General features: G+C 45.3%; 1 protein-coding gene across 2 annotated transcripts in view; it reads right to left on the bottom strand.

The window, feature by feature from the left end:
* Positions 1-25484, bottom strand: part of cep135 (centrosomal protein 135) — a 45179-nt gene extending 19695 nt beyond the window's left edge. The window contains exons 1-13 of one of the 2 annotated variants that reach the window (XM_042341995.1): positions 25280-25483; positions 18388-18537; positions 17436-17626; positions 14224-14391; positions 11690-11831; positions 9136-9220; positions 7166-7294; positions 6034-6249; positions 4777-4842; positions 4211-4276; positions 2136-2286; positions 1099-1322; positions 240-395 (exon numbers count right to left, since the gene is read on the bottom strand). In XM_042341995.1, coding sequence (XP_042197929.1) covers positions 240-395; positions 1099-1322; positions 2136-2286; positions 4211-4276; positions 4777-4842; positions 6034-6249; positions 7166-7294; positions 9136-9220; positions 11690-11831; positions 14224-14391; positions 17436-17626; positions 18388-18500 — 1707 coding nt within the window. In that variant the 5' untranslated portion in view covers positions 18501-18537; positions 25280-25483. Of the gene's footprint in view, positions 1-239; positions 396-1098; positions 1323-2135; positions 2287-4210; positions 4277-4776; positions 4843-6033; positions 6250-7165; positions 7295-9135; positions 9221-11689; positions 11832-14223; positions 14392-17435; positions 17627-18387; positions 18538-25279 lie in introns of both variants that reach the window. The other variant, XM_042341996.1, reaches the window with a different exon arrangement.
* Positions 25485-26747: the final 1263 nt, after the last annotated feature.

Genomic DNA, 26747 nt, shown 5'->3' with positions numbered 1-26747 from the left:
CATGTTCTTTGACGGTGCCTTCGATCACCCTCCTTCCTCCCTGCCTCCACCCTCCCCGATCCCAATCCCCAGATCAGGTCTGAAACACTGACTATCGCTGGGTAAAAAAAATAAACACTGAAGTAAAATTAATTGACTTCCGGTTCCTGCTCAAATTTTTCCTCATTTACTGGAAATAGTAACACACGAGAATTTAGATACATTTAGGTTTCACTTTACTCTTATTCTGTTGTTTTTACCTCTTCATAAAGCATCATCAATTTGTCACGCTCTGAAGTCAGCATCTTGACATTACACTGGATTTCTGACATGTGTCGCTCAAATTTTTCCAGCACACACTGCAGCTCATCTCGCTCTCTGATGACTTTGAACAGTTCGGAGTTAGATCTGTTACTCTGTGGGCAGAAATACAGTTTCCCTTTAAAACAATGATTCTGTTTGAAAGGTTTCCAGAAACAATCTCATACTGTACAAATTATGAACAAAATTCCATTGGCATTAATGTCTACAGAAATGTAGTTGTAAAGATGTGCACTAACACTGTACAAACATGCTTAAGTCAATCTTTGCTAAAATACCAAAATACACAATTTTATAGCAGGAATTATCCTATAGCATTGTAGTACACTTCTAGACTTGTTAGCTTGCAATAATGTATAATGTTGTATTTTTCAAACTCTAAAAAAAAGTTCTGACGAAGGGTCGTGGACCCGAAACGTTGACTCACTTTTCTTTCTCCATAAATGCTGCCTGACCTGCTGAGTGTTCCCAGCGACTTGTTTTTATTTTTTAAAAAAAGTGTTTTTTTTGTGGGATTTAATATTTGTACTAATACAGTTTGTTGCAAGACAGATTCACACAGACATTTTGTTCCCATTAATGATAATGGGTGCCAGGGCGCCTGGACTCCAATCAAATCAAGTAATGAGACCAGCATCCCCTCAAAGTGGTGTGACAGTGGTGTACATGGTATTATATTGTTATAAGATGGGCACCAGGATGAAAATTTAACAGCGAAAAAACAAGTTCAAGTTAAGTGATTTTACAGGTGATTATAAACGTCATTTACTGAACACTTCTAAGGCTAATTTACATTACCTTCACAGGTGAAAGGCGACATGGACTGCGGCCACGCCTCGGAGAACGAGATGGGCTACTTTGTCCGCTCACCATACCCTGAAGGTATTCTACCTCACATTTGTAGTAATCCCTCTCTTCCTCCAAACTCTTCACAAATTTGTCCAAGCGAGATGGTGACCTATCCCCTCGCAGAGCCCCATGGTGTGATCGCATTCTTTCCAAATCCATGACTAGCTCTCGCTCTGGTGATTGGCAAAACAACAACAAATTACATTTGTATAGCCACTCATGTTGGGAGGTCATCCCAAGGTGCTGGACAGTCAGGGATTTGGACCTGAGCTGGGGGCTGGGATCAGGAGGGGTGGATGGCAGGGCGGGAAGGGGGTAGGAGGGTGACCGAAGGCCCGGTAGAAGAGGAGGGTCTTGAGATGTGCCTTGACATAGACAAGGGAAGGAGCAAGGTGAAGGGACTGTGGGATGGAGTTCCACAGGGTGAAGCAAAAAGCAATAAGCAATGAGTAGTCAAAAATAATAAAAGTTGTATGACTTTAGGAAACTAAAGCTTGGAATTATGGGAACAGCTCCAGGGAAGACTAAGTAGGAGACAGGGTGAGAAAGTAAAGGAACATTTTCAGACTATTTTAGAGAAAGGTACAGAAATTCACTCAAATGAAGAATAATTATAGGAAGACAAGATCATAGAATCATGCCAAAGAGTTCAAAACTAACAAATGATAAACAGAAATTCAAGGCAGCCATATTAACATGCGCTTCACTAGAGCGCAAATTTGCTTGTTATGTGGTTGCACTGTGGACCCCATTCACTGCGCAGATGCACAGCTGGCCTGGCTCTCATGGCACACACCAGGTGAATTTACATGGTAAATGGCTAACTTGCGGGTCAACAGGTCACTTCAATACTCATTGCTTTGTGCATCAAATATGAACAGCACCCAGGTAACCTTAGCACTCCAAGGGTTAATAGTCACAGTCACTAAAAAGCACCAATATATTTTAGTTAAAACAGCCCCGTGATTCCTCCCCTATTTCATTACCTTTTGTTATTTGTTTTTCAACTCGGTCACACAGTCTTTGCTTTTCCTGCTTCATTTGATTTAATAAGTCATTAAGAGTTTGAGTTTCTTTCATTTTACAATGCAGGTCGTTCTGAAGCTTGGCATTTTCACTGTGGCTGGCAGTTAATTCCTGGAATAGTCAGCGCACAGAATTATATAATTACAAAGCGTTCAGTACATTCCCCCTTAAAACCATTTACAACCACAAAGCACTTCAACAAGCCTGGCGTTTATGGGATTTTTATAATCATTCCCAGACAAAAAGTAGTTGTTTACATCAAATTTACTACTTTGAATACAAATGTGAAGTCACATAAATTTGTTCACGGAAGCAGGAAGAATTGTACCAAGATCACAATGGCAACTTTCTATTTTACCTCAACTTTTTCCCTACTCATCACTCTCAGTGGTGCCCTGATCTATAAACCATGCTTGGTTTTAATCTAAGTTTATGTCTGTGAAAAAAAGGTCTTCAAAAAATGTTACAGTATCCCAATGAGATAGACAGACCAAGATTGTGGTGTCCACAAAAACCTCCCATTCCTTAAGGCAGTAAGCGAGAGGTATCAGTTTCATCTCACCTTGGTGGAAATGTAAACCTCTAAAACATCAATACAGTCTCAATGGTCTGAACTTAATTGCTGGGTAGTGAAATGATTCATACCCGTTGAATGAATACAGGATAAAAGGTGGCTGACAATGAATTACAAGCCAATAATTCAATCAAGTAGCTCTAAAATAAGCTCATAAACTTCCAGAGTAAACCGTGAGCAGTTTACAATTGACATGAACTCCTTGAATTATTCTTAATTGAAATATCGCCGTCATAGTCTCTTAAATCAAATCCTACCAGGAGTTATGATTAATATTCTTTTATTGGGCTACTGCTGCTGACGTTACTTAGGGTTATAATAGCTTAGAGCAGGTACTGATCCTGAAGGTAAGGAAAACATCAACGTAGAATTATTGTAGCTCAGTGCTTAGAGTTCTCGCCTTGCAAGCAGGAGACCTGGGTTCAATTCCCAGCAGGGCGAAATCTTGGGCAAGTTTCCTTACCCCACACACCTGATAATAATCCCTCAAGAAAAAAGAACAATAATAATTTGATCACACAATCCATGACTGTTTGTGGGACACTGCTGTGCGCAATTGGCTGCTGCGTTTTGCCCACAAATATACAGTCAATTCACTTTACAGTATATTCTGTGAAGCGCTTTGAGACGTCTAGAAGATGTGAAAAGCGCTATATCAAATGCAAGAATTATTATACTATTATTATTACTCAAGGTGCTTCAATTGTATGTTTCTCTTGCACTGCATTTCTGTCACCTTTGAGCCAGCAAGTCATCAGTATTGAATGACAATTCTTTTCAAAATTGATCGAAAAGCACAAAACTCCGATGAATCACAATTCCTTAAAACTTTAGATTATTAAAAAGCAGGAATGGTTTACATGGCTTTTTCTTTAAACTGATCAATGAGCAAATAAAATGGGTCATTCACTTCATGGCTGTTTGTAGGACAAAGCTTTGCACAAATTAGCTATCACGTTCTCCAACAGAATACACTTTACGTGCATCCTGTGGAATAGTAATCCTTGCATTTGACATAGCGGTTTTATCGCGTCGTCAAGATGTCTCAAAGTGCTTCACAGCATATACTGTAAAAGTGCAGTGGCAGTGTATTTTGTGGGCGAAACGCGGCAGCCAGTTGCACACAGCAATGTCCCACAACCAGCAATGGAGTGAGTGACCAGTTTTATTTGGGTGATTTTTGGCTAGGACACTGGGAGAGAGAAATTCCCGTCTCTTTTCAAATAGCGCCATATTTTTTAAATTTTTGGGGGGATAATATTTTGAGACGTCTCCCAAAGTGAAAGGTGCTATATTAAATGTAAAGAAAAAGAAGCAATGTGGACACAGCTTAAGTGACCAGCTTTCTGATCTGCTTCATGTCCAGTCCAAGCAAGACGTGCACCGTCCAATCGCGGGATACACACATCATAAGCAAATTGGTGGCCTGGGTGTCACCCTGTATGATGAAGGATGACTTACTTTGTTCAGTTTAGCTAATGTATCTTCAAATCCTTCCAATTCTCTGTGCTGTTTCTGGATTTCATCCTGAAAATGTGAGATGCAATTCATGTTTAGATGCGGTCTTCCTCATTGTTCAAACAGTTGCCTGTCACAAACTAGTCAATCCGTAAACAGGATATATTTAGTCAATTTTGATCAAAGGTAGCTAGTTAGCAAGGTTATATGAAGAAACACAAGTTATAAACATAATAGTAGAGCAAATAAGGACAAAATCTGCAATATCAATCATTATTTGAGCTTAATGATTAAAACATACTCATGTAGCTTTAGATAAAAAACACTGATAAACATATGAAGACATGATTGATATAAATTACAACAACTAACATTTATATAGCACCCTTCACGCAGGGTAGCGTCCCGGTGTGCTTCAATGCACAAATTAGTTGCTAAATAGAAAATAATTGAATCCTTATGTGTAACAAATGCTAGAAAAGAAACCAATTGATTTCTGGGATCATTAACCATGACTACATTTTAATTTAAACAAAAACTTCCTAATATAGTAAAGGAGGCTGACTTACAGCCCTGAATTTCGATAATCTTTCTCGAAGTTCTTCTATTTCTACACACTGCCTCTTGACTTCATCCTGAAAAGATAAATAACAAATCCTTACTTTAAATCTATCTGTGAAGAATGAAAATAGCAGTGGGCAGATCTTCTTTTACAACAACAACAACAACAAGATTCCATTTATTGAGCGCCTTTCTCATCGGGAGGACGTCCCAAGGCGCTGTACAGTTGGGTCGGAACCCGAGCAGTGGGGAAATGGTGAGGGGAGGGAAGGGAGGGAGCGAGGAGGGGGTAGAGAGTCGAGAGGGGAGCTGAAGGCACGGTCATAGAGAAAGGTTTTGAGACCGGCCTTGAAGGAGGAAAGGGAGGAGGCGGCGAAGGCACTGGGGGATAGAGTTCCAGAGCCTCGGGGCTGAGAGGCTGAAGGCCCGGCCACCGATGGTAGGGCGGTTGGGGCGGGGGATGTGGAGCAGACCGGAGCCAGAGGAACGGAGGGTACGGGCAGGTAAGTAGGGGGATAGTAGGTCAGAGAGGTAGGAGGGAGCAAGGCCGTGAATGGCCTTGTAGGTGAGGATGAGGATCTTGAATTTGAACTTTTACAAAGAACTAGGGATTAGTTTGTTCATAGAAATGCTGCATAGAAGTATCACATATATCAGGGTGGTCCAACTAGTGGCCCGTGGGCTGTATCCAGCCCAGGGGATGATTTCATCCAGCCCGCAAACCATTTCCGTTATGAACTTCTCTTCCTGTCACTCTGATCAGTCCATTGTGCTAATCTGCTTAAGTCCCCCTGCAGTCTCTTGCTATTCTCATCAGGAAAAACTGGATTCTCACCGCTCTCTGGTGAAGAAGTTCCTCCTAAGCTCCTTATTAGATCTGCTACTAGCTATCTTATATTTATGCCCTCTTACTCTGGATTCACAAACAAATGAAAACATCCACCAACGTACATCTTATCGAATCCTTTCACAATCTTAAACCTCTCTATTAGGTCCTCTCAATATCTCAACTCGAGAGAAAAGCTGCAACCTGTCAAATCTGTTTGATGATCGATTGTGGGTAAGCTGGAAATCCATAAGGAGTTAAGGCATTTCTGTTGCAAACAGATCATAGTAATCTACCATGAGATGTGGGATTGAGAAAAATATATTTTGAGTGACCAGACGTCCAAAAATTCCATTAAATATTGGAGTATTAAAAGATCTGACAAGCCTGGAAAATGATTTCTGAATCCACAAGCAATAAGCCATTCTTTTATGATTACCTTAGCTGCTTGAATTTCCTTGTCAGCAATCTCCAGTGCCATTTCTTTGTCTTGCTCTAACTGCTGTGCCAAGTGGTCAATCTCATTCAGTTCATTACATAGGTGCTCGTTTTTGCTGCTTAAGTTTACAAGTTCATTTGCTGCATTGCTTTTCTTCTCCTGAAGCTCCTTCACCTGCTTGTCTAGATCGCAGTTAGTTCGCTGAAGATATTCAACCTGTAAGAATGTTTGAGGGGGGATAAATAATCCCGAGTATGTCACCTAAATTATCCAATCACTGGTGCAAATATGCATTAACAAAGAGGTGGCTACATCATCCAAACAGCAAGTGTGTGTGAATTCACAAAAATTGAATCAACATATTCCATCATCAAAGATAATGATCAAAGTTGTATACATACAAAAAAACAACTGCACATTGACAGAAATGTATAGACATTTTTCTGCATACACTGTGCAATTATAATCTAGCGATTTGGTTCCATAAAATCAGATCCCTTTATAACTGGGGTGGCGACGTTTAAAAATTACTTTGGGGTCATCAGGACACTGCTGGAAGCCAGCAATCATCCAGCCGATGTCAGTACAGGCTTGATGCCTGGAGGCTTTCTGCAACTACATCTTATGTGCAGCAAGCATGACATTTCCAGTGTTCCACCTCTCTGCCTTCCTTTACCCCTACACCACCCCTCCCCCATGCTCGGGCCCCGACATCTGACTGTTCAGCACTTTGGGACATCCTCCCGACGTGAAAGGCGCTCTATAAATGTAATTTTGTTGTTGTTGTTGTCCTCAGTACGTCAGCGCTATACAAGCACACGGTTCATCAGTGCAATAAACAAACCAACGCTATACACAATACAGTATCTGACTATATCTACAGAATTAGTATTTTCCTGCACAATAAGAGAACAATTTGTTTTCTGTTTAAAAGAAGCAGTAGAATTTTCTCAAGCACACTTTCACTGTCAAGTATGACCTGGTGTAGTTTTGCTGATGCTCAGCCACTTAAGAAACCATTTCAACAACTCTCCACAAAATGTTCCAACTGTTAGCTGAAAAGACACTTCCGTGAAATGAATCGGATCCATTTTTCCAGTAAAATACTTCAAACTGTAGACTATCGGGTTACCTGTAGGTTTAAATGTCCTATGAGGCGCTCATTGCTTCTGTTTTTAGATTCAAGAGAGATGACATCGTGAGGACGACCTCCTTCCAAAGCTCGGTTCAGACGCTCTATTTCCTGGTCTCTTGCCTCGATCTGCAAAAAATCCAGTTACAAATGGGGAAGACTTTCTATTAAGGTAAAATTCAGGTTAACAGTTGTGGCACTTCAAATTGCAACCCATATTGACTGTTCACTGCCAGTATGTCGAAAGTATAAAACAAGACAACAACAACAAATTACGTTTGTATAGAGCCTGTCACGTCAGGAGGATGTCCCAAGGCGCTGGACAATCACTGACCTCAACCCGAGCGGGGGGGTTGGGATCAAGGGGGATGGAGGGCAGGAAGGGTAGGGGTAGGAGGGCGACCATGGTTGAAGAGGAGGGTCTTGAGACGGGTTTTGAAGGAGGCAAGGGAGGGAGCGAGGCGGAGGGAATGTGGGATGGAGTTCCAAAGGGTGGAGGCAGAGAAACTGAAGGCTCGATTGTGGGGCGGGCTGGGCGGCGGACGTAGAGCTGACTGGAGCAGGTTTGACTCTATATCAAGCAGCATTGTAGTAAAGGGAGAGGTGCCTCCCTTCACTACAATGCCCCTTGATATAGTCAAACCTGTCTTCAACAACCTCTCAGGGGTCTGGGCCAAAGTGGCCTTTATATAAGGATGGCCTCTGAGTAAGGGTTCATTGCTGTGAGAACCGGGCAGACCGGACTAACCCAAATTGCAGTTAATTTCACCGGTTTTAGATACCTAAAGCATGATTAGCAAATACTCCACAAGAGAACAAACCCTATGCAAACCAAGGGTATTATTTAATAATGTAATGTCCTGAATTGTAACTTTGATGACAACAGAAGGTAGTTTTTGATTGAAATCATGGTGTTTGGGAGTTGAATTTAACAATTCAAAATCATTATCAATTCATTGTCTTGTTTAATCCACTCCTCGGATTCCCCGACTATTTACTGATGTTGCACCCGAGCAGTCCATTCGCTGTGTGTCACTCAATGGTCTCTTTAAAATAGTGCCCTCCTTGTAGTAACAGTAATTATTAAATCATTTGGGATGTTTTGATGGTGTAGGTACTACGACATAGTGTGTTTTTTCTCTCTTTAAGCAGAAACGGTTTAGCTGGTGATCCCCTTTCATGAGGTCACACAACACCGTATCATGAGGTCACCGGAGGTGGAATGCTTCACAAAACATCTCAAGACTTACCGCTTTGACTGTGCTTTCGGTCATCTTTCCCCTCCCCATCCCCAGCTCAGGTGCACAGCCAAGCAGTGTCAAGCGCTTTGAGACGTCCTCCCAACAAGGCGTTACATGCCTTCATTACATCCAAGCTCAACTATGCCAATGCCCTGCTTGTCGGTCTTCCCAAATCTTCCCTCCACAGGCTGCAGATCATCCAGAACTTGTGTTCTCTCCCGCACCAGGCATTATGCCTCCATCACACCCACCCTTGCCTGGCTCCACTGGCTCCAGATCTTTCAGAGGATCGAGTTCAAAATTCTTATTCTCACCATCAAGGCCCTCCATGGCCTCGTACCCTCTTACCTCTCCGACCTGCTAACCCCTTATCAACCTGTTCGCTCCCTCTGCTCAGCAGGCTCTGGCCTGCTCCATGTCCCCTGCCCAGCCCACCCCACCATCGGCGGTCAGGCCTTCAGCCTCTTTGCCCCCCGACTGTTCAGCGCATTGGGACGTCCTCCCCATGTGAAAAACCCTTTACAAATGTAATTTTGTATTGTATATAAATGTAAATTGTATTGTAAAATATCTGCTCTCAGACTGTTCTCCATCACCAGTATCTCTAAAGCATAAAACAAGACGCGGGCAGAAGTGCCCCCCTGTACTGCAATGCCACTTGACATACAATAGAAACAACATCCTTTGGACATGAGGCAAAGACTGATGTTCAGATTAAAACATTCCTACCTGTCTCTTGAACTTCCTTACGTCACGATCAGCTCGCTCCTGTTCATCGTTCAATCTATCAACTGTATTCTGCAGATCCTGTATTCTGGAATAAGCAACATCATAACTATCAAAATCCATGCTACCTCTCTGAGGTGGCAAAATACATGCAGATTTAGTGAAAATTCAAATAATAAAAGTGTTTCCTAAAACTAGTTCCTGGAGCAAGTAAATCAGCCGTGTTATTAACCACATGGTAATACTGTAAAGAACAGAACCAAGTGTACTGAAGGAGAGATTAGATTAAATTAAACAGGATTAGATTTTTTTATAAAAAGTATTTCTGTTCACTGGGTCCTGCAGATGCATCTCCACAAGCAAAATTCGAGACAAATGATTGCCTTGAACGAATTGCATTGAATTACCATCACCCCCAACAGCACATTAATTCACTCTAATATAACAAGCAGTCAAGTACAGCTTTAGATCTTGTCATTTCACACACACACACACATACACCCACCAAGTCTGGAAGCTTCTGCTCTTGCATTGAGGCATGTCTGTGCACAATTCCACTGTTTAAACCCTGGCCTTCTGCAGTGTGTTCCATTATTCTATCACCTTCAGAGAGTACGTATTGTTTTTCTCACCACAGTCATTAATGTGTTGAGTACAGTAAAATTACTCTTATTCTTATAAATCATATAATTGCCTAGGTCGTACATGCACCTATTCAGTTTTCCACCAAAAAAGCTCTTAAGATTTCATTGCGTTGATCGCATTTCATAAAATTGGATAAATGGCTAATTGTAATGTTTTCTTGGTCTCAAATACATCCTAAATTCTATGCAAATCATCTCCTAACTCGTAACGCCCCTACCGCATTTACCGTCAGCATTGAAGTATGCATGCACAGTACAGTAAGTACAGTAAAGTGTTTCACCCACAAAACATAGTCAATTCACTTTACAGTATATTCTGTGAAGCGCTTTGAGATGTCTAGAAGATGTGATAAGGCGCTAAATCAAATGCAAGGATTATTATTACTGCACCATTGAAGCAAGCGTGGAAAATGTGTTTGTTGTTATGTGTTAGTCATAAAAAATCTGACATTTACAAGTCGGCCTATAAATACTTTGGCTAAATGCTATGTTCCTGACTGATGCGATTTATGCGAGTTTTACTGTAAATGTCGCATATCTCTTCAAATCAATTGTTAGCTTGCAGAGCATTCATGCACACATCTTTGCTCAGTTCTTTAAAGCTGAATGTCAATTTTACAAATATTCCGTATGTAGCACAACAAAAGCACTCTATAGGCATTGTAATATAACTCCAAATGTACAAAAATCAGAATTAATGAATGTGAAGTTTCCATGACAGTTCAGTACAGTGACGTTATACTGAGGCAATTACTGAGGTAAAAATACCATTTTACTTTGGATCAGTGCTGTTGTCCCTCCCTTCCATCTGCTCTATACCATATGTACACATCAGCCTGTTCTCAAAATTAGTGAGAATCATGTTTCTTAGAGGTTAATAGAGGGCATATTGTACATTGTCTCGTATATGTATGTGAAAGATGGCCACAGTCTGTTTTCTATATGGAGACACTCAGAGAACCATCATTACCTGCACAAACTCATCTTTGTGACTGAAGTCTTTTTGGTAGTTCCAGACAAGCATGGGGCATCTATCCATTAAAAGTGGTGAGAGGCAGGGCTATGTAAAAGCAGCTTAGGCACCCAGCATACTGTGTCTCCTTCTCCCTCCCACTTACTCTGCACTCTCCACTTTGCATTTTATAATTTCACCTTTTATTACACTTTGTTATGTAATGTGTTGCATTACATGATGCATAGCTGTCATTTTTGAAATGACTATATAATACACTCTAGTGTCTAACACGGCCTTAACCAAGAACTTGGAAATCTGTTATTGTATAATCTGTGAGTTACTGCCCAGATTGTCCACTTCTAAATAAAGGTTAGATTAATCTACATTTAAAATTTGGGAATAGAACACCATAAAAACAATTAGCTCGAGATCCACACTAGGAATTTATGCTGCTTCAGATGTGTCTTTGTAGATTTTTTCCCGATTAACTTAGTACAAAAACATAGTACACAAAGGGAACGTCACTTCATAGTAATGATTATTTTCCACTTCTTCCGATTAGAATTTTATTGCGTCTATGTCTTCACTAAAATATCTCATCAGATCAAAACAGAAAGCAAACCATTCTGGGAGACTTCCCCCTGCTGGTAGCTTTACCAAACTGAAACCAGGTTAGCACACATTACTCTACTGTTCTTTTGTAGCAGAACAATCACTTTACACTGATCACGTTCAACATTAGAGAAGTCCATTCTTTCTACTTGGGCTTTTAATTGTATACAATTACTTTCGATAGTTACTTCAATAGAGGGTCCATTTTACCATTCAAAACAATGTCAATATTAAAGTCCTCTTTCATTGGATTTACAGTGATGGTCTAGGCAGGGCTATTATCCAGCTCTCTGCCCAGTAACTCAATTGTTGGTGGTTTGTATTTTCAGATATGAATCATAAATACCTGCAGTCAGCCACCTTCAAGAGGTCCAGAACATATGGATCATCACAATGAGGTAAAGGTGCTGATGAGATCCCTGAGGGGGGGACGGGATGGTCAATTTGCATTCGCTGTCGACGGAATGGGATGGACCGTTTTTTACCACCTGAGGAGACAAAGAAACACATTTGTGCGACAAACAGATCTAAGGAGCCGAGTTTTCATTTGACGTCTGTTTTTCCTTCAGCGTGCAAAACTTGTTCAAAATTCAAAGTCCTCGTCCTCACCTTCAAAGCCCTACGTGGCCTTGTCTCCCCCCTACAGCTGTGACCTGCTAATTCTTTATAGACCTACCCACTCCCTCTGCTCAGCAGGCTTGTACCTTTGGTCACCCGCCTATCCCTACCCTCCCTCCCTCCTGATTCCAACTCCCAGCTCGGATCCGAATTCCTGACTGTCCAGCGCCTTGGAACGTCCTCCCGACATGAAAGGCACTATATAAATGTTGTGAAAAGCGCTATATAAATGTTTCACTTAAATGTTGTTTATGTACGTACAAACATGTTCCATTTTGGTGTTTTATTAATAACGTTTTGCCAGATCCTGCTCCTCCACTTGAAGGTGGAGGTTTAAATAAAACAAACTGCCCCAACACCAGTTAATCTTGACATCTCTGCAGTTTGACAGCATTTCGACCCCCTGTTCTCAGTGATGCTCCTCAGTGAGAGAGTACACAAACTTCTCGGTAACTGGGTTACACAGGTCTATTTGCTCTGTGACGTCACTGTGTTTCCCAACCATTTGTGATATCAGTGTTGTTATGATGTCAGTGAGTCTGAGACCACATTGTCTTTCTGATTCATGAATTCGCCCAAATTCTTTACATCGCAAAGGGCAAGAACTACAGACAAGACAAGGCACATCAGACACTGATACCACTATTATCACAAGGGGTACTGTACTTAGTCACAGTACGATAGCCAAGCCGTGACACAAACAATAAGTAACCAAGACATTAAATATTATCAAATGGGAGCTTCACTCCCCCTCCCTCACGTGGCTTAGTTGACAAAGCTACCACCATCCAGTATAATATGCAGACCAGAAGGTTGTTAGCTCAAATCCTAGCGCGCACTGAGTTTGCTGATTTCTGTCAGTCGGAATTACAATCGTCATCAGTGCCAGTTGTAAATGGAGGAGGGTGGGGGGTATTGAAATCAGACAGGGTACCCACTCCTGATCAGTATCCAGTGACCACCACTAGGGATTATTCACACATATATAAAGGTTGGGATAAGGAATGCAGTGCAGTTAGTGTCTGTAGAATCATTTGTCAAGGAAAAATAAGTCAAATATCTTTAGAAGAGAATATAGTGAGAGAAGATTGTACAAACTACACTGCGACTAATTTTTTTTCCACAAATTCAATGGATTAAGGAAATAATCCAGAAGTGGATCATAGATTGTGAAACAGGGTGCTTTTTAATATTAGATGTTATGGATTGTGTCTTACTGGTATAAAATGCTGATATAAATTTGTGTGCTGTTGGTTTATTTGGGGAGAATGGCTAAAATTTAAATTAGCTTCAGAATTACCTTTTCACCATAATGTGTTTCTAAATAGAGTGAGAATCAAAACTTGAAATAAGTTCATAGCTGTAGGACAAATAATTATAATTTTTATAATATAAGGTGATGTTTTATGTTTATCCACACTGATCTATTGTTCAAGCAGTTTTGTTAAGCAGAATCCATATATTCTATTAAAACAGGAACAACAGTAGATACTTGGAAAGCAGAATATTAAAGGATAAAGGGGATGATTAGGAGAGATTAGATGATTTATGTCAAGAAAAACATCAGTGCAGACTTGAATCATCAAAAAGCCCATTATCTACTAGGCCATTGGAATCCATAATGCAGAAGAGATATCAGAGATGAATGACCTATGAGCAAAGACTAGTTGGCCAAATGGCTTCATTCTGTGCAGTAAATTTCTATGATTTAACATTCTATGTTTCTTACTGAAATATAACCCTTTCCCTTTACTGTTGTCACCAGATTTAAAGCCTGTTTACAACAGGTCAGTGGGGGTGGGGGGGGGGGAGTAGAAAGTTCTTCCAAACTTACATATAACAAAGAACTGTGGTGTTGCAAATTAATGTGTAGAGTGTATGTATAAGGTATCCATAACGTTCTGTTACCCAATTTCTTTCTGCATTGGACTGACCAAAAACTGAAACATGTGGAAGAATGATGATAATTGTATTTAGAAGTACTTAATTGTATTCAGTCCAAGTGTTTAACTGTATTCAAACTTCCAGAGGATCGGTGTGACCATCATTTCACGGCAGATAATGATCTAGCACCATGTTCAGTGCGACATCTTCCGTAACATGGATGGAGTGAGGAGGTGAAATGCATCTCTGACAGCTTGTTTCAGCTCCTCCATTCTCTCATATCACTGTGTTGTAACAGGGGGTAAGAGGTTTTTGTGGACACCTTGTACTTGGGTCGAGGAAGAAGGAATAAAGCTCAGATTCTGAGGCTGCACCTACCTGGAGTTTGCACCACAGCCTGTAGGTTTTTCTCCTGGAGCTGTTGGATTTTTTCAGTCTTAATTTTACTGTCCTTCTCCTGTGACCTCACTTTGTGCACATACTGGTTATTTAAGAACTTCAGGTCTGCAGTGTCATGCTCCAGCTTCCGAACAGTGGCTTTCAAATCTTTGCATCAGAAACAAAGTGAAACAAAATCACTATCCCGTCATACTGGCTTCAATTCAATAGGTCAAATGATCTAATACCTGGTTTCAATCTTTGGATATGAAATAAAGCTAAAATATTAACATGCTGACAAGACACTGTATTTGGATTTCTAGCTCTGGGATCTGAATGAATTATAATGAGGCTTTACAGTCATGTTGACAGAAAAAGTGTATTTCATGAAAGGAGATAATCTTAAAATTAAGTTGGTAAGGGACAGCAGAAAACATTTCTTCACATTCTTGTGTCAATGTGGAATGAGATACAGAATTAATTGGGATATCTAAATGAGAGATAATACAGCCCCACCTACTTATGGGTTTGAATTTTGTCGACATAAGTGTTTTGTTGACAAAGGACAAGTGGACAATACTTGTTCTGATAATAAAATTTCTGTACCATGTACCATAGAACTATATGATTCTCATATGTAAAACACATATATTTACATTTATTTTCATTGACTCATTTTAAAAAGTCATGCATTTAATTACAATTTCTGAACCACTTACTTGCATCTATTTTCATTACCTTATTTACAACAATTACATTAACTTATCTATAAAAATAGTAATGGATGTAAAAAGTAGTCATTTATGAGTACACTGTTGACATAAGTGGCAATAAAACAATGCCTTTAATACTGTTAGGGACCTAAACAATTTGTAGACATAAGTGTTGAGATCGATGGTACGTTTATAGCATTAATGTGCAGAGAAGTGACCGGAACTTCACTTTTTTGTCGATATAAGCGAGATGTCGGATTCAAGATAAGGGGGTGAGAACTGTATTTGGGAAGTAGCAATATAAAAGGATATTCAGAGCTGGGATTAAAAGATTCATCATGATCTAATGAACTGGGGAACAGGTTCCAAGGACTAAATAGTTTTGATGCCTCTCTGCCCCACCCTGGAACTTCATCCCATAGTCCCTTTGCCTTGCTCCTTCCCTTACCTCCTTCAAGACACGTCTCAAGTCCTCTTGGACCGTGTATTTGGTCACCCTCCTACCCCTACCCTGCCTGCTTTTCACCCCTCCCGATCCCAACCCCCAGCTCGGGTCCAAATCCCTGTCCAATGCCTTAGGATGCCCTCCCAACGTGGAAGTTGCTGTACAAATGTAATTTGTTGTTGTTGTTGAAGGGTTCCTGTTTAACTATGAATCTAAAATTTCAGTCTTTGCAAATGCTCTTTGCAAATAGGATAGTTTAATTGCCTTCTCTCCTGTGTCTCTCCTGTGAGTAAAGAAGCCAAAAATAAATAAAAGGATACTGTTAATTCAAAATGTTTCTTTATGCTAAATAACCTGTGCCACAGAAGGTATAAAATATACAGCCAGGGCCCATCATACTGTGCTTTGGTATATCGATATTATTGTCATGTGGGTCTATATATAGTGCAGACACACCATCGATCCAAAGCTTACAGGAAATATAGTACACTTGTGGTTTCCAGTGCTGAATAGCTCACTTTCTGTGCATGATATGCAGGAGACCGAGCCTTCAGCTCCCCTCTCGACTCTCTTCCTCCTCCTCGCTCCCTCCCTTCCCTCCCCTCACCCTGACCATTTCCCCCCTCCTCGCTCCCTCCCTTCCCTCCCCTCACCCTGACCATTTCCCCCTCCTCGCTCCCTTCCCTCCCCTCACCCTGACCATTTCCCCCCTGCTCGGGTCATGACCCAACTGTGCAGCGCCTTGGGACGTCCTCCCGACGTGAAAGGCGCTCTATAAATGGAATCTTGTTGTTGTTGTTGTTGTTGAGATATGGCCTCCATGCATATCCCAGCAACTGCTGAATATGTTCTTGAGAGCAGTTCCTGAGTGGCTTTCGGCAGAAATTTGTGGCTTAGTGACATCACCATTATCACGTGGTGTCTGATTTTATGGATCCACACTACTGTGTTATAATGGGATCCAATTTAAACAGCGGTTGGAAAATAAATAGTCTTATACAGTAAACTCCTGATAACTCGACCCTGGCTTAACTTTTCACTACCACTTGTCATCATGCTATCAATACCCCAACCACATTTATTTGTGTATTTATACATGTGCCTAACTCTCCACTCCTGATATTTCGCCTCTGAGCCCTTTTCCCTTGAGTGATAAGTTTTTTGAGGTATAAAATAATTCTTAAAACTTTTACCAATACAGTACAGGATACAGAAATTTGACAAAATAAATTCTGAGAAAAAATTGTAGAATATCCATGAAAATAATTGGTAATGTCTATCAACAGCCATTGATGTTCCCATCCCCTCAACAAACAGCACAGTAACTTTCAATGAAGTTAGGTCAGGGTGCAAATCCTTACCCATAATGTAATTTAACAGGAAAGTCAATTAACAAGTTTCTCCTTAGAACAGCAAGTAACAGATGGACCAGGTAAAAATAATAATTTGGTCACTCAATCCACGGCTGTTTGTAGGACACTGGTGTGTGCAATTGGTTGCGTTTCACCCACAAAATATGCAGTCATACACAGTTTCGCTTTACAGTTTTTTCTACAAAGTGCTTTGAGACATAAAGAATGCGATAAGGCTATATCAAACGCAAGGATCATTATTATTATCACAACCTCTTGAATGAAGACTGACCTCAAAGATGGAAATTCCAAAAGAGCAAAAGATGGGGTTGTAAACCCAATACTGTCTGATGTTTATTTATTAGCATGTGTCCTGATCTAATAAGTACTTTCTGGGTCAAAGGCTTTTAAAATAAGACTTAAATTTTCAATACATACACGTGGAACACACAAAATAAAACCAGGCTCTGAATGCTGTACACCTGCTGATGCATTTGCAGCAATGAAGGAGTACTTTGCTGGGTAAATAATTATTGTATATTGTTTCATGAATACTTTAAGCCCAGCTCAGGTCCCAAGCCAGGACTGTCCAGAGCCCAAGGACATCCTCTGACTTGAAAGGTATTATTTAAATGTAAATTTGTTTACGTTTGCTCTACCTCCTTCACTTACCTTCAATAACTTTTCTGCATGCAAACTTACCTCTGCAGAGGTGATCTGACTCTTCCTTTACTTTTAGTAATTGTTGGTGCAGCATATTGTTTTCCCTGACAAGCTGTCCATTCTCAGTCCTGTACGGCTCAAGTACAGCGTCCAGGTTCTCAATCTCCTTCTCGGTTTTCCCACATGACAGCTTGGCATTGCGGAGGCTTTCTGTTGTGTGCACCAAATCACTGCAAAACAACAACAGCTTTTAGAATATTACGCAGGAAGCACATACCCAAAACTCAAACAGCATGACCTGCTGGACATGTACAGATTTATCGCAGATTATAATAATAAATAATAATAATCCTTCTATTTGATATAGCGCTTTTCACATCTTCCAGATGTCTCAAAGCGCTTCACAGAATATACTGTAAAGTGAATTGACTGTATATTTGTGGGCGAAACGTAGCAGCCAATTGCGCACAGCAATGTCCCACAAACAGTCGTGGAATGAGTGACCAAATTCTTATTGTTTTTTTTTTAAGGATTATTATCCCTGGAAAAGCCATCCGCCAATCGACTAACAACCAAGTTCCCACTTACTACTAGGTAAACAGAGGCTTGTGGAGTAAGGAAACTTACCCAACATTTCGCCCTGTCGGAAAGCAAAATCAGGTCTCTTGTTTGCGAGGCGAGTGCTCTAACCACTGAGCTACAAGTTGATTTCTGCATTGGCTTGTTTCACGAAACTTGAAACTCGCTGTCAAGTCGGTAAATTTTGTTTCAATTTTGTCAAAATTTGGATTGTCAGGAGCAGCTAAAGAATTGGACCCTCTCCGCCTTTCTGGCACAACCGTCCTATGAAATGACTTAACCCGCTCATGAGGCAAGGTCCTGCCAAGTTCTCCTGCGCCTGGGCAGAACATTTTTCTTCATCAAACAAGCTCTCAGATTATTTGAAAGTATGCTGGCAGAAAATATACTACAGCATTTCTTGCCATTGTACCTGAAAAGCTTCTCCACCAGCGGAAGGGACTCTATCCCGAGAGGCTGTCTGTAGCCAAGTTGATCCAAGCGTTTCCGCAGGTTTATGAACTTTCTCTCCGAGGCGGTCGTCATATCCAGTGATTCTCAACAGCAAAACGTGGGTAAAATCCTGGATACCGAGACAAGCAGGAAACACAACGTAAACGTGACCCCGAGCACAGACATCAAAGAAAGCCTTCTGCCCGTAGGCAGTAGCCCGCAGCTCGATGTTTTCCCACTCCCTCCACTGCGGCCATGAAGAATGTAATCTGGAACGACGTCACTCAACCAAAGGAATTAGAACCACAGGACTAGAACCGACCGACCAAGAACAAAGGAAACCGAGCACAGCAACAGGGCCGGCGCTGACAGTCACTACACTCCCGGGCAGTCAGGCCGCTCGCCCACCAAAGGGGAGAAGAGGGTAAAACCCCTAAAGTACCAAAAGTCAAAAGTACCAGAGTGGGAGTTCAAGAAATCAACAGCTAAACAGTCACCTACGAAATACAGCGACTTTACAGTGTGTCCTTTGAAGCACTTTAAGATGTCCCTCCTCCGATCTCTACATTGAATGTAAATTATTACTGTAATTAAGCTCTGTACTGTCCTCGACGAAAGCCCTATGGATCTCTAAGATTGACGCAGCCACCGCTGCTGAATGGCACATCTGAGATTGCGGTTCATCTGCGCACGAGACTTAGAGGCTACCGAATAATGGACGTTGTATGACATAAATGTTAAAGAGGGGCGACTGGAGATTGGACGATTTATAACTGGTACGAGGACCGTGAGAAATCCGGTGTTTCATTCAAATTACATACGCGCCTAGTTTTTACACAAGCTGGAGGAACACACTGACAACACCACTGCTTGCAACGGTGGCATCAGCACAGCCATTGCACAACCTGCTTTCCAGAATAAAAACAATCCGAAACACGAAAGGAATTGTAAAAAAAAAACCTTCACACAGTGGTGGGTGGAATCTCCACCACAAACCATCGCTGAAACACAGATTAGAAATGATGTTAACAGGGAATTAGCTGCTTGAAGAGGGGAATATTTAAGGGTGCGGAGAGTGAGCGAGAGAGTAGGATTGGTTTAGATGTTTTACATGGAGAACACCTCCAGGATAGACTGATGGGCCAAATCGTTCGCTCGTGACTGTATAATTGGGAGCTTTCAAATCCAGAGTAACTAACAATAGTTAACCCCATGTGATCTGTTCACTGCTTGATATGATAACGCATCAAATTTCACAACAATACGGTGTCAGAAGGCACAGGCAATTCATACAATGGTCATTTTTCAATACTTTGTGTCTCAACAGATGTTTAGTCCGGTAGTGCATTACAGATTGTAGCTTCTGGTCTGGATCATTAGAAGTTTGGCTAAAGAAGGCCCTTTGACCCACGAGATCCGATCCTCCCAGAATATCCACCTGACTAAAGCTTACTTTTTTTGGTGGGGAAAAGAAATTGAACCCATAGGCGGTTGAAAAGGATGTCACTGAGGCAAACAGACAGCGGGGCCACAGCAAGAGAGAATGTCTGAGAAACACACGCAGAAGTAACAACAACCACAGCACTAAACATTTAAGATGTTTTTTAAGAACATGATGCAAAACTTCCTGTTGTATAAAAAGGATAATAATCTTTGCATTTGATTAATTGCCGGTAACATTGCAAAGCCACAATAGGTAATTACTGTGGAGTGGAGTGACTACGTTTGTGGGCAAACATACAGTCATTGTACAGTCAGTTGTGCACAGCAAAGTCCACAACAAGGTGAATGATCAATTAATCTAGAAGATTGTTGTCCAGGACACTGGGAGAAACTTTTCCTTTCTCTTTTCATATGACTAAGGGTTCTTTAACATCCATCTCAACAGGCAGGTGGGAGCTTGGCTTAACATCTCGTCGAAAGGACACCATCCCTGACAACACAGCTCTTTTTCTTCAGCAAAGCTTGCAATAGATGCACAGTGTCCGCTGGTCCCAGTCACATCCTCTCCTTCCTGAATTTTTCACAACAGCCTGGATCCAGAGTGAAATTACACCCCGACTTGCGCTTCTTTTGGCAAATAGCACTTTGAAATGATAACACACTGCTTTACTGATCAGACTGCGGTTTTAGTCAGTTAACAATATAACAGTATAATGTTGTCAGTGGCATCATGTTGCTCTCTCCAGTGTAGATACAAGGATCATTATCCAACGACATAGCTGAGCAGCTCTCATTAACGTTCCTCATTGTACACCCTCTAATTACAACTCTCGGTTCATTACTTATTTACACAACTATTGACTAAAGTGTTTACATGTAGATGTACACTACTTAGATTGCACCAATAGTACTGTTTAACAACAACAATTACACATATAGACCCTTTCATGTCAGGAGCGGTCTCAGGCGTCAAACAGCTGATTGGAGCTGGTGGAGGGGGAGCAGGTGACCTGAAGCGTGTTTGAAAAGATAAGTCTTAATGCGGGGAGGGGGCAAGGCGAGGGATTCCAGGATGCAGTTTCCAGAAAGAGGGGACAGAATGGCTCAAAGTTCACTGGATCAAGCGGTGACATAATAATAATAATAATAATCCTTGCATTTGATATAGCGCTTTTCACGTCGGGAGGACGTCCCAAAGCGCTTCACAGAACACACTGTAAAGTGATTTGACTGTATATTTGTGGGCGAACGCGGCAGCCAATTGCGCACAGCAATGTCCCACAAACAGTCGTAGATTGAAAATGACCAATTTATTATTGTTTTTTGGTTTTGGAGGGATTATTATTAGGCTCTGTGTGGAGTAAGGAAACTTGCCCAAGGTTTCGCCCTCTGCCTGGAATTGAACTCAGGTCTCTCGCTTGCAAAGCGAGTGCTCTAACCACTGAGCTACAGGACTCCACGACATAAAATAGACTGAGCAGAGGGAGTATCCGGGGCAGTAAAGTCCCGGGTAAAACGTGGAGCGAGGTGAGACTTGGAAGTGCGATCGAGGATATGATCCGTTGGTGGATGGCGAACCGATGGAATTCAGCAGGGATGGGATGACAGGCTCACACAGTCTGGTGAGAACTACAGTTGTGGACGATCAGCAACTTGTGCAACAACCAACCAACAACCACAACACATTTGTATAGCGCCTTTCACGTCGGGAGGACGTCCCAAAGCGCTGGACAGTGTACAGCATTTCAGACTCAAGCTGGGGTCGGGGGGGGGGGGGGGGTGGCCGATAGCATGGTCGGAGAGGAGGGTCTTGAGGCGGGACTTGAAGGAGGCTGAGGAGGGGGTGAGGCGGAGTGATTGGGGGATGGAATTCCAGAGGTTGGGGGCAGAGGGGCTGAAGGCTCTCCGCCAATGGTGGGTCGGATGGGTCGGGGGACCTGGAGCAGGCCAGAGCCGGCTGAGCGGAGGGAGCGGGCGGGTTGGTAGGGGGTTAGGAGGTCGCAGAGGTAGGGTGGGGCGAGGCCATGGAGGGCTTTGTAGGTGAGGACCAGGATCCGGCGAGGGGGTTGGGAAGTTCTGTGAGCTTGAAATAAAAGCCTAGAAATGACGGTGTGGATGAGGGTCTTGAAAGCCTTGAGTGGGGGTAGAGACGCAGACTGGTAATGTGGGAGAAAAGAGGGAAAGCTGAGCGAGTGAGATTACGGGCGAAGGGTTAGGAGAGTTTAGCGCCGAGAAAACAAAAAGGTGGGATTGTAGGTTTACAGAGGAACTTCAACAACAACAAATTACATTTGTAAAATGCCTTTGACATCAGGAGGACATTCCGACAGTCGGGATCCACATCCGAGCTGGTGTTTGGGATCAGGATGGGGCAGAGAGCGGGGAGAGTAGGGGAAGGAGGGCGGTCGAAGAGGAGGGTCTCGAGTCGGGTCTTGAAGGAGGCAAAGGAGGAGTTGAGGCGGAGGGACTGTGGGATGGAGCTCCAGAATTTGGGCTCATAGTCATCTTAATGCAGCGCTGGGAACCCTGACCGTCCGAGGAGCCGTCCTTTAGATGAGACATTACGAGGCTCGTCTGCCCGTTCAGGTGAACGTTAAGAGATCCCGCTATTCCAGAAGGGAAGGGAGTTTCTCCCGGCGTCATGGCCGGCAATCCCACAAACAAAACTGCTCACTTCTGCCGCTCACAGTCAGCAAACACACAGTCACTACACTGCAGCGCACAGTAAGTACATCGTGTGAAGCGCTTTGAGACGGTGTGAAGATGTGAACAGTTTCTGCGACAAACACATAATAAACGGTTTATTATTATTGTTATATCAGAAAACTGGGAGGAGGCGGAATATCGGGAGCTTGATTCCCGGGGGGGGGGGGGGGAGGGTCTGTTGGGGGTGTGGGGGGGAGTGTTGGGGGTGTGGGGGTGTTGGGTGGTGTTGTGTGGGGTGTGTGGGGGTGTTGGGTGGTGTTGTGTGGGGTGTGTGGGGGTGTTGGGTGGTGTGTGGTGTGGGTGTTGTTGGGCGGTGTTGTGGGGGGTGTGTTGGGGTGTGGGGTGTGGGGTGTGTTGGGGTGTGGGGTGTGTTGGGGTGTGTTGGGGTGTGTTGGGGGGTGTTGGGGTGTGTGTGGGGTGTTGGGGTGTGTGTGAGGTGTGTGGGGGGTGTGGGTGTTGTTGGGGTGTGTGGTGTGTGTGGGGGGTGTGTTGGGGTGTGTGTGTGTGTGTGGGGGGGGTGTTGGGGTGTGTTGGGGTGTGTGGGTGTTGTTGGGCGGTGTTGGGGTGTGGGGGTGTGTGTGTGGGGTGTTGGGGTGTGTGGGGTTGTGTGTATGGGGGGTGTGTTGGGGTGTGTTGGTGTGTGTGGGGGGTGTTGTTGGGCGGTGTTGTGTGTTGTGTGGGGTGTGTTGGGGTGTGGGGTGTGTTGGTGTGTGTGTGGGGTGTGTGTGGGGTGTGGGGGTTGTTGGGGTGTGGGGTGTGTTGGGGTGTGTGTGGGGGTGTGTGTGGGGTGTGGGGGTTGTTGGTGTGTGTGTGGGGTGTGGTGTGTGGGTGTTGTTGGGCGGTGTTGGGGTGTGTGGGGTTGTGTGTGGGGTGTGTGTGTGTGTGGGGTGTTGGGGTGTTGTTGGGGTGTGTGTGTGTGTGGGGTGTGTGGGTGTTGGGGTGTGTGTGGTGTGTGTGTGTTGTTGGGCGGTGTTGTGTGTTGGGGTGTGTTGGGGGTGTGTGTGTGTGGGGTGTTGGGGTGTGTGGGTGTTGTTGGGGTGTGGGGTGTGTGTGGGTGTTGGGGGGTGTGTGGGTGTGTGTGTGGTGTGTGGGTGTTGTTGGGCGGTGTTGGGGTGTGGGGTGTGTGTGGGTGTGTGCGGTGTTGGGGTGTGGGGGTGTGTGTGGGTGTTGTTGGGGTGTTGGGGTGTGGGGGTGTGTGTGGGTGTGGGGGTGTGTGGGGTGTTGTTGGGCGGTGTTGGGGTGTGTGGGGTTGTGTGTGGGGTGTGTGTGTGTGTGGGTGTTGGGGTTGCTGGGTGTTGGGTGTGTGTGGTGGAGGCGTGTTGGGGTTGCTGGGTGTTGGGTGTGTGTGGTGGAGGTGTGTTGGGGTTGCTGTGTGTTGGGTGTGTTGGGGTGTGTGTGTGGGGTGTTGGGGTGTGTTGGGGTGTGTGTGTGTGTGGGGTGTGTGGGTGTTGGGGTGTGTGTGGTGTGTGTGTGTTGTTGGGGGTGTGTGGTTGGGGTGTGTTGGGGGTGTGTGTGTGTGGGGTGTTGGGGTGTGTGGGTGTTGTTGGGGTGTGGGGTGTGTGTGGGTGTTGGGGGGTGTGTGGGTGTGTGTGTGGTGTGTGTGTGTTGTTGGGCGGTGTTGTGTGTTGGGGTGTGTTGGGGGTGTGTGTGTGTGGGGTGTGGGGGGTGTTGGGCGGTGTTGTGTTGGGGTGTGTTGGGGTGTGTGTGTGTGGGGTGTTGGGGTGTGTGTGGGTGTTGTTGGGCGGTGTTGTGTGTTGTGTGGGGTGTGGTGTGTGGGTGTGGGGGTGTTGGGGGTGTTGTGTTGGGGTGTGTTGGGGGTGTGTGTGTGTGTGGGTGTGTTGGGGGTGTTGGGGTGTGTGTGTGGGGGGTGTGTGTGGTGTGTGTGTGTGTTGTTGGGCGGTGTTGTGTTGGGGTGTGTTGGTGTGTGTGTGGGGTGTTGTGGGGTGTGTGTGTGTTGTTGGGCGGTGTTGGGGTGTGTGTGGTGTGTTGGTGTGTGTGTGTTGTTGGGCGGTGTTGTGTGTTGGGGTGTGTTGGGGGTGTGTGTGTGTGGGGTGTTGGGGTGTGTGTGGGTGTTGTTGGGCGGTGTTGTGTGTTGTGTGGGGGTGTGTGTGTGGGGTGTGTGTGTGTGTTGGGTGTTGGGGTGTGTGTGTGTGTTGGTGTGTGTGTGTTGTTGGGGGGTGTGTGTGTGGGTGTGTTGGGGGTGTGTGTGTGTGGGGTGTTGGGGTGTGTGTGTGTGTTGGTGTGTGGGGGTGTTGTGTGTTGGGGTGTGTTGGGGGTGTGTGTGTGTGGGGTGTTGGGGTGGTGTGGGTGTTGTTGGGGGTTGTGTGTGTGTGGGGGTGTGTGTGTGTGGGGTGTGTGTGTGTTGTTGGGCGGTGTTGGGGTGTGTGTGGTGTGTGTGGTGTGTGTGTGTTGGGGGTGGTGTGTTGGGGTGGTGGGGGTGTGTGGTGTGGGGTGTTGGGGTGTGTGTGGGTGTTGTTGGGCGGTGTTGTGTGTTGTGTGGGGTGTGTGTGTGTGGGGTGTGGGGGGTGTTGTTGGGCGGTGTTGTGTTGGGGTGTGTTGGGGTGTGTGGGGGTGTGTGTGGGGTGTGGGGGTTGTTGGTGTGTGTGGGGGTGTGTGGGTGTTGTTGGGCGGTGTTGTGGGGCTCTGCACTGGAGCTGCAGTGAGTCTGTGATGATGATGAAGATGATGATGATGGCGGTGCTCGGGGTCGCGCTGTCACTCACTGTCTCCCGGAGGCTCAGGGCCGCCCCGCGCGCTCTCTCTCTCTCTCTCTCTCCCGCTGCCCCTCCGCCTGTTGCCCGCGGCCTGTCCCGGTGTCCGGTGTCCCGGTGTCCGGTGTCCCGGTGTCCGGTGTCCGGGTTGACCCGCGGCCCAGTCTCGGCCTCTCCGCTGCTCTCCGCCGCGGTCTCGGCCCTCGCGGCTCCGCGGCAACAAGTTCAAAAACGGCGCGCGGCCCCGGCACTGCCCCCGGGAACAGCGCCACCAGCGGCGGCCCCCGGCACTGCACTGCACTGCCCCCCGGGCACAGCGCCACCAGCGGCGGCCCCCGGCACTGCCCCCCCCCGGGAACAGCGCCACCAGCGGCGGCCCCCGGCACTGCACTGCCCCCCCCGGGAACAGCGCCACCAGCGGCGGCCCCCGGCACTGCACTGCCCCCCCCCGGGCACAGCGCCACCAGCGGCGGCCCCCGGCACTGCACTGCCCCCGGGAACAGCGCCACCAGCGGCGGCCCCCGGCACTGCACTGCACTGCCCCCGGGAACAGCGCCACCAGCGGCGACCCCCGGCACTGCCCCCGGGAACAGCGCCACCAGCGGCGCCCCCCGGCACTGCCCCGGGAACAGCGCCACCAGCGGCGCCCCCCGGCACTGCCCCCGGGAACAGCGCCACCAGCGGCGGCCCCCGGCACTGCACTGCCCCGGGAACAGCGCCACCAGCGGCGGCCCCCGGCACTGCACTGCCCCCGGGAACAGCGCCACCAGCGGCGGCCCCCGGCACTGCACTGCCCCCCCCCGGGAACAGCGCCACCAGCGGCGGCCCCCGGCACTGCACTGCACTGCCCCCGGAGGAGAGGACCTGCCCGCGTTGCCCGAGTTCCGGCCCAGTTTCTGATCGCGAGGACCTTCCTCTTGTGCCCACAGTCGCCCCCTCCCTCCCCCCTCCCTCCCCCCCCTCCCCCCCGTCTTGGCCGCAGGTTCCACCCCCGTTAATCGCTCCAATACACGACTCCGCGCGATGGACTTCTGCGTAAGTGCGAATTGTTGTTGAAAAGTTGGGATTCTTCCCCTGGAACAACAACAACAACAACAACAACAAGAAGATTCCATTTATAGAGCGCCTTTCACGTCGGGAGGAACAAAGTAGATTTAAGAGGGAAAACCTTGACAGAAGTGTCCCCGTCTGTGAATAGTTTGGTCGTGCGGAGAAGAAAAAAAAAATCCTTCCATTAAAAGGGTGACGTCTGTCACGGCGGAGAAAGCACCAGCGGCGGAGCAGACACCAGAGGGACACAAACCGCTACACGTGGATGAAGTGCGCGGCGGCTCTTTTGGAAACGCTGTAAATTTTCTTGCGATGGGGGCGGGAAGCAAAATACTTGTTCATTGGCGTGTTTGCCGTCGTTGGGGACCTCTGCTGAACCTTCCAGTGAACCATTAAGTTGACGTTGAGCACATTTGAAAAAACAGCTGAG

The sequence above is a fragment of the Callorhinchus milii genome, unplaced genomic scaffold (assembly GCF_018977255.1).
Source record: "Callorhinchus milii isolate IMCB2004 unplaced genomic scaffold, IMCB_Cmil_1.0 Scaffold1, whole genome shotgun sequence".
Taxonomy (NCBI): domain Eukaryota; kingdom Metazoa; phylum Chordata; class Chondrichthyes; order Chimaeriformes; family Callorhinchidae; genus Callorhinchus; species Callorhinchus milii.
The sequence above is the reverse complement of the archived record's forward strand: the minus strand, read 5'-3'. Positions and strand labels throughout refer to the sequence as shown.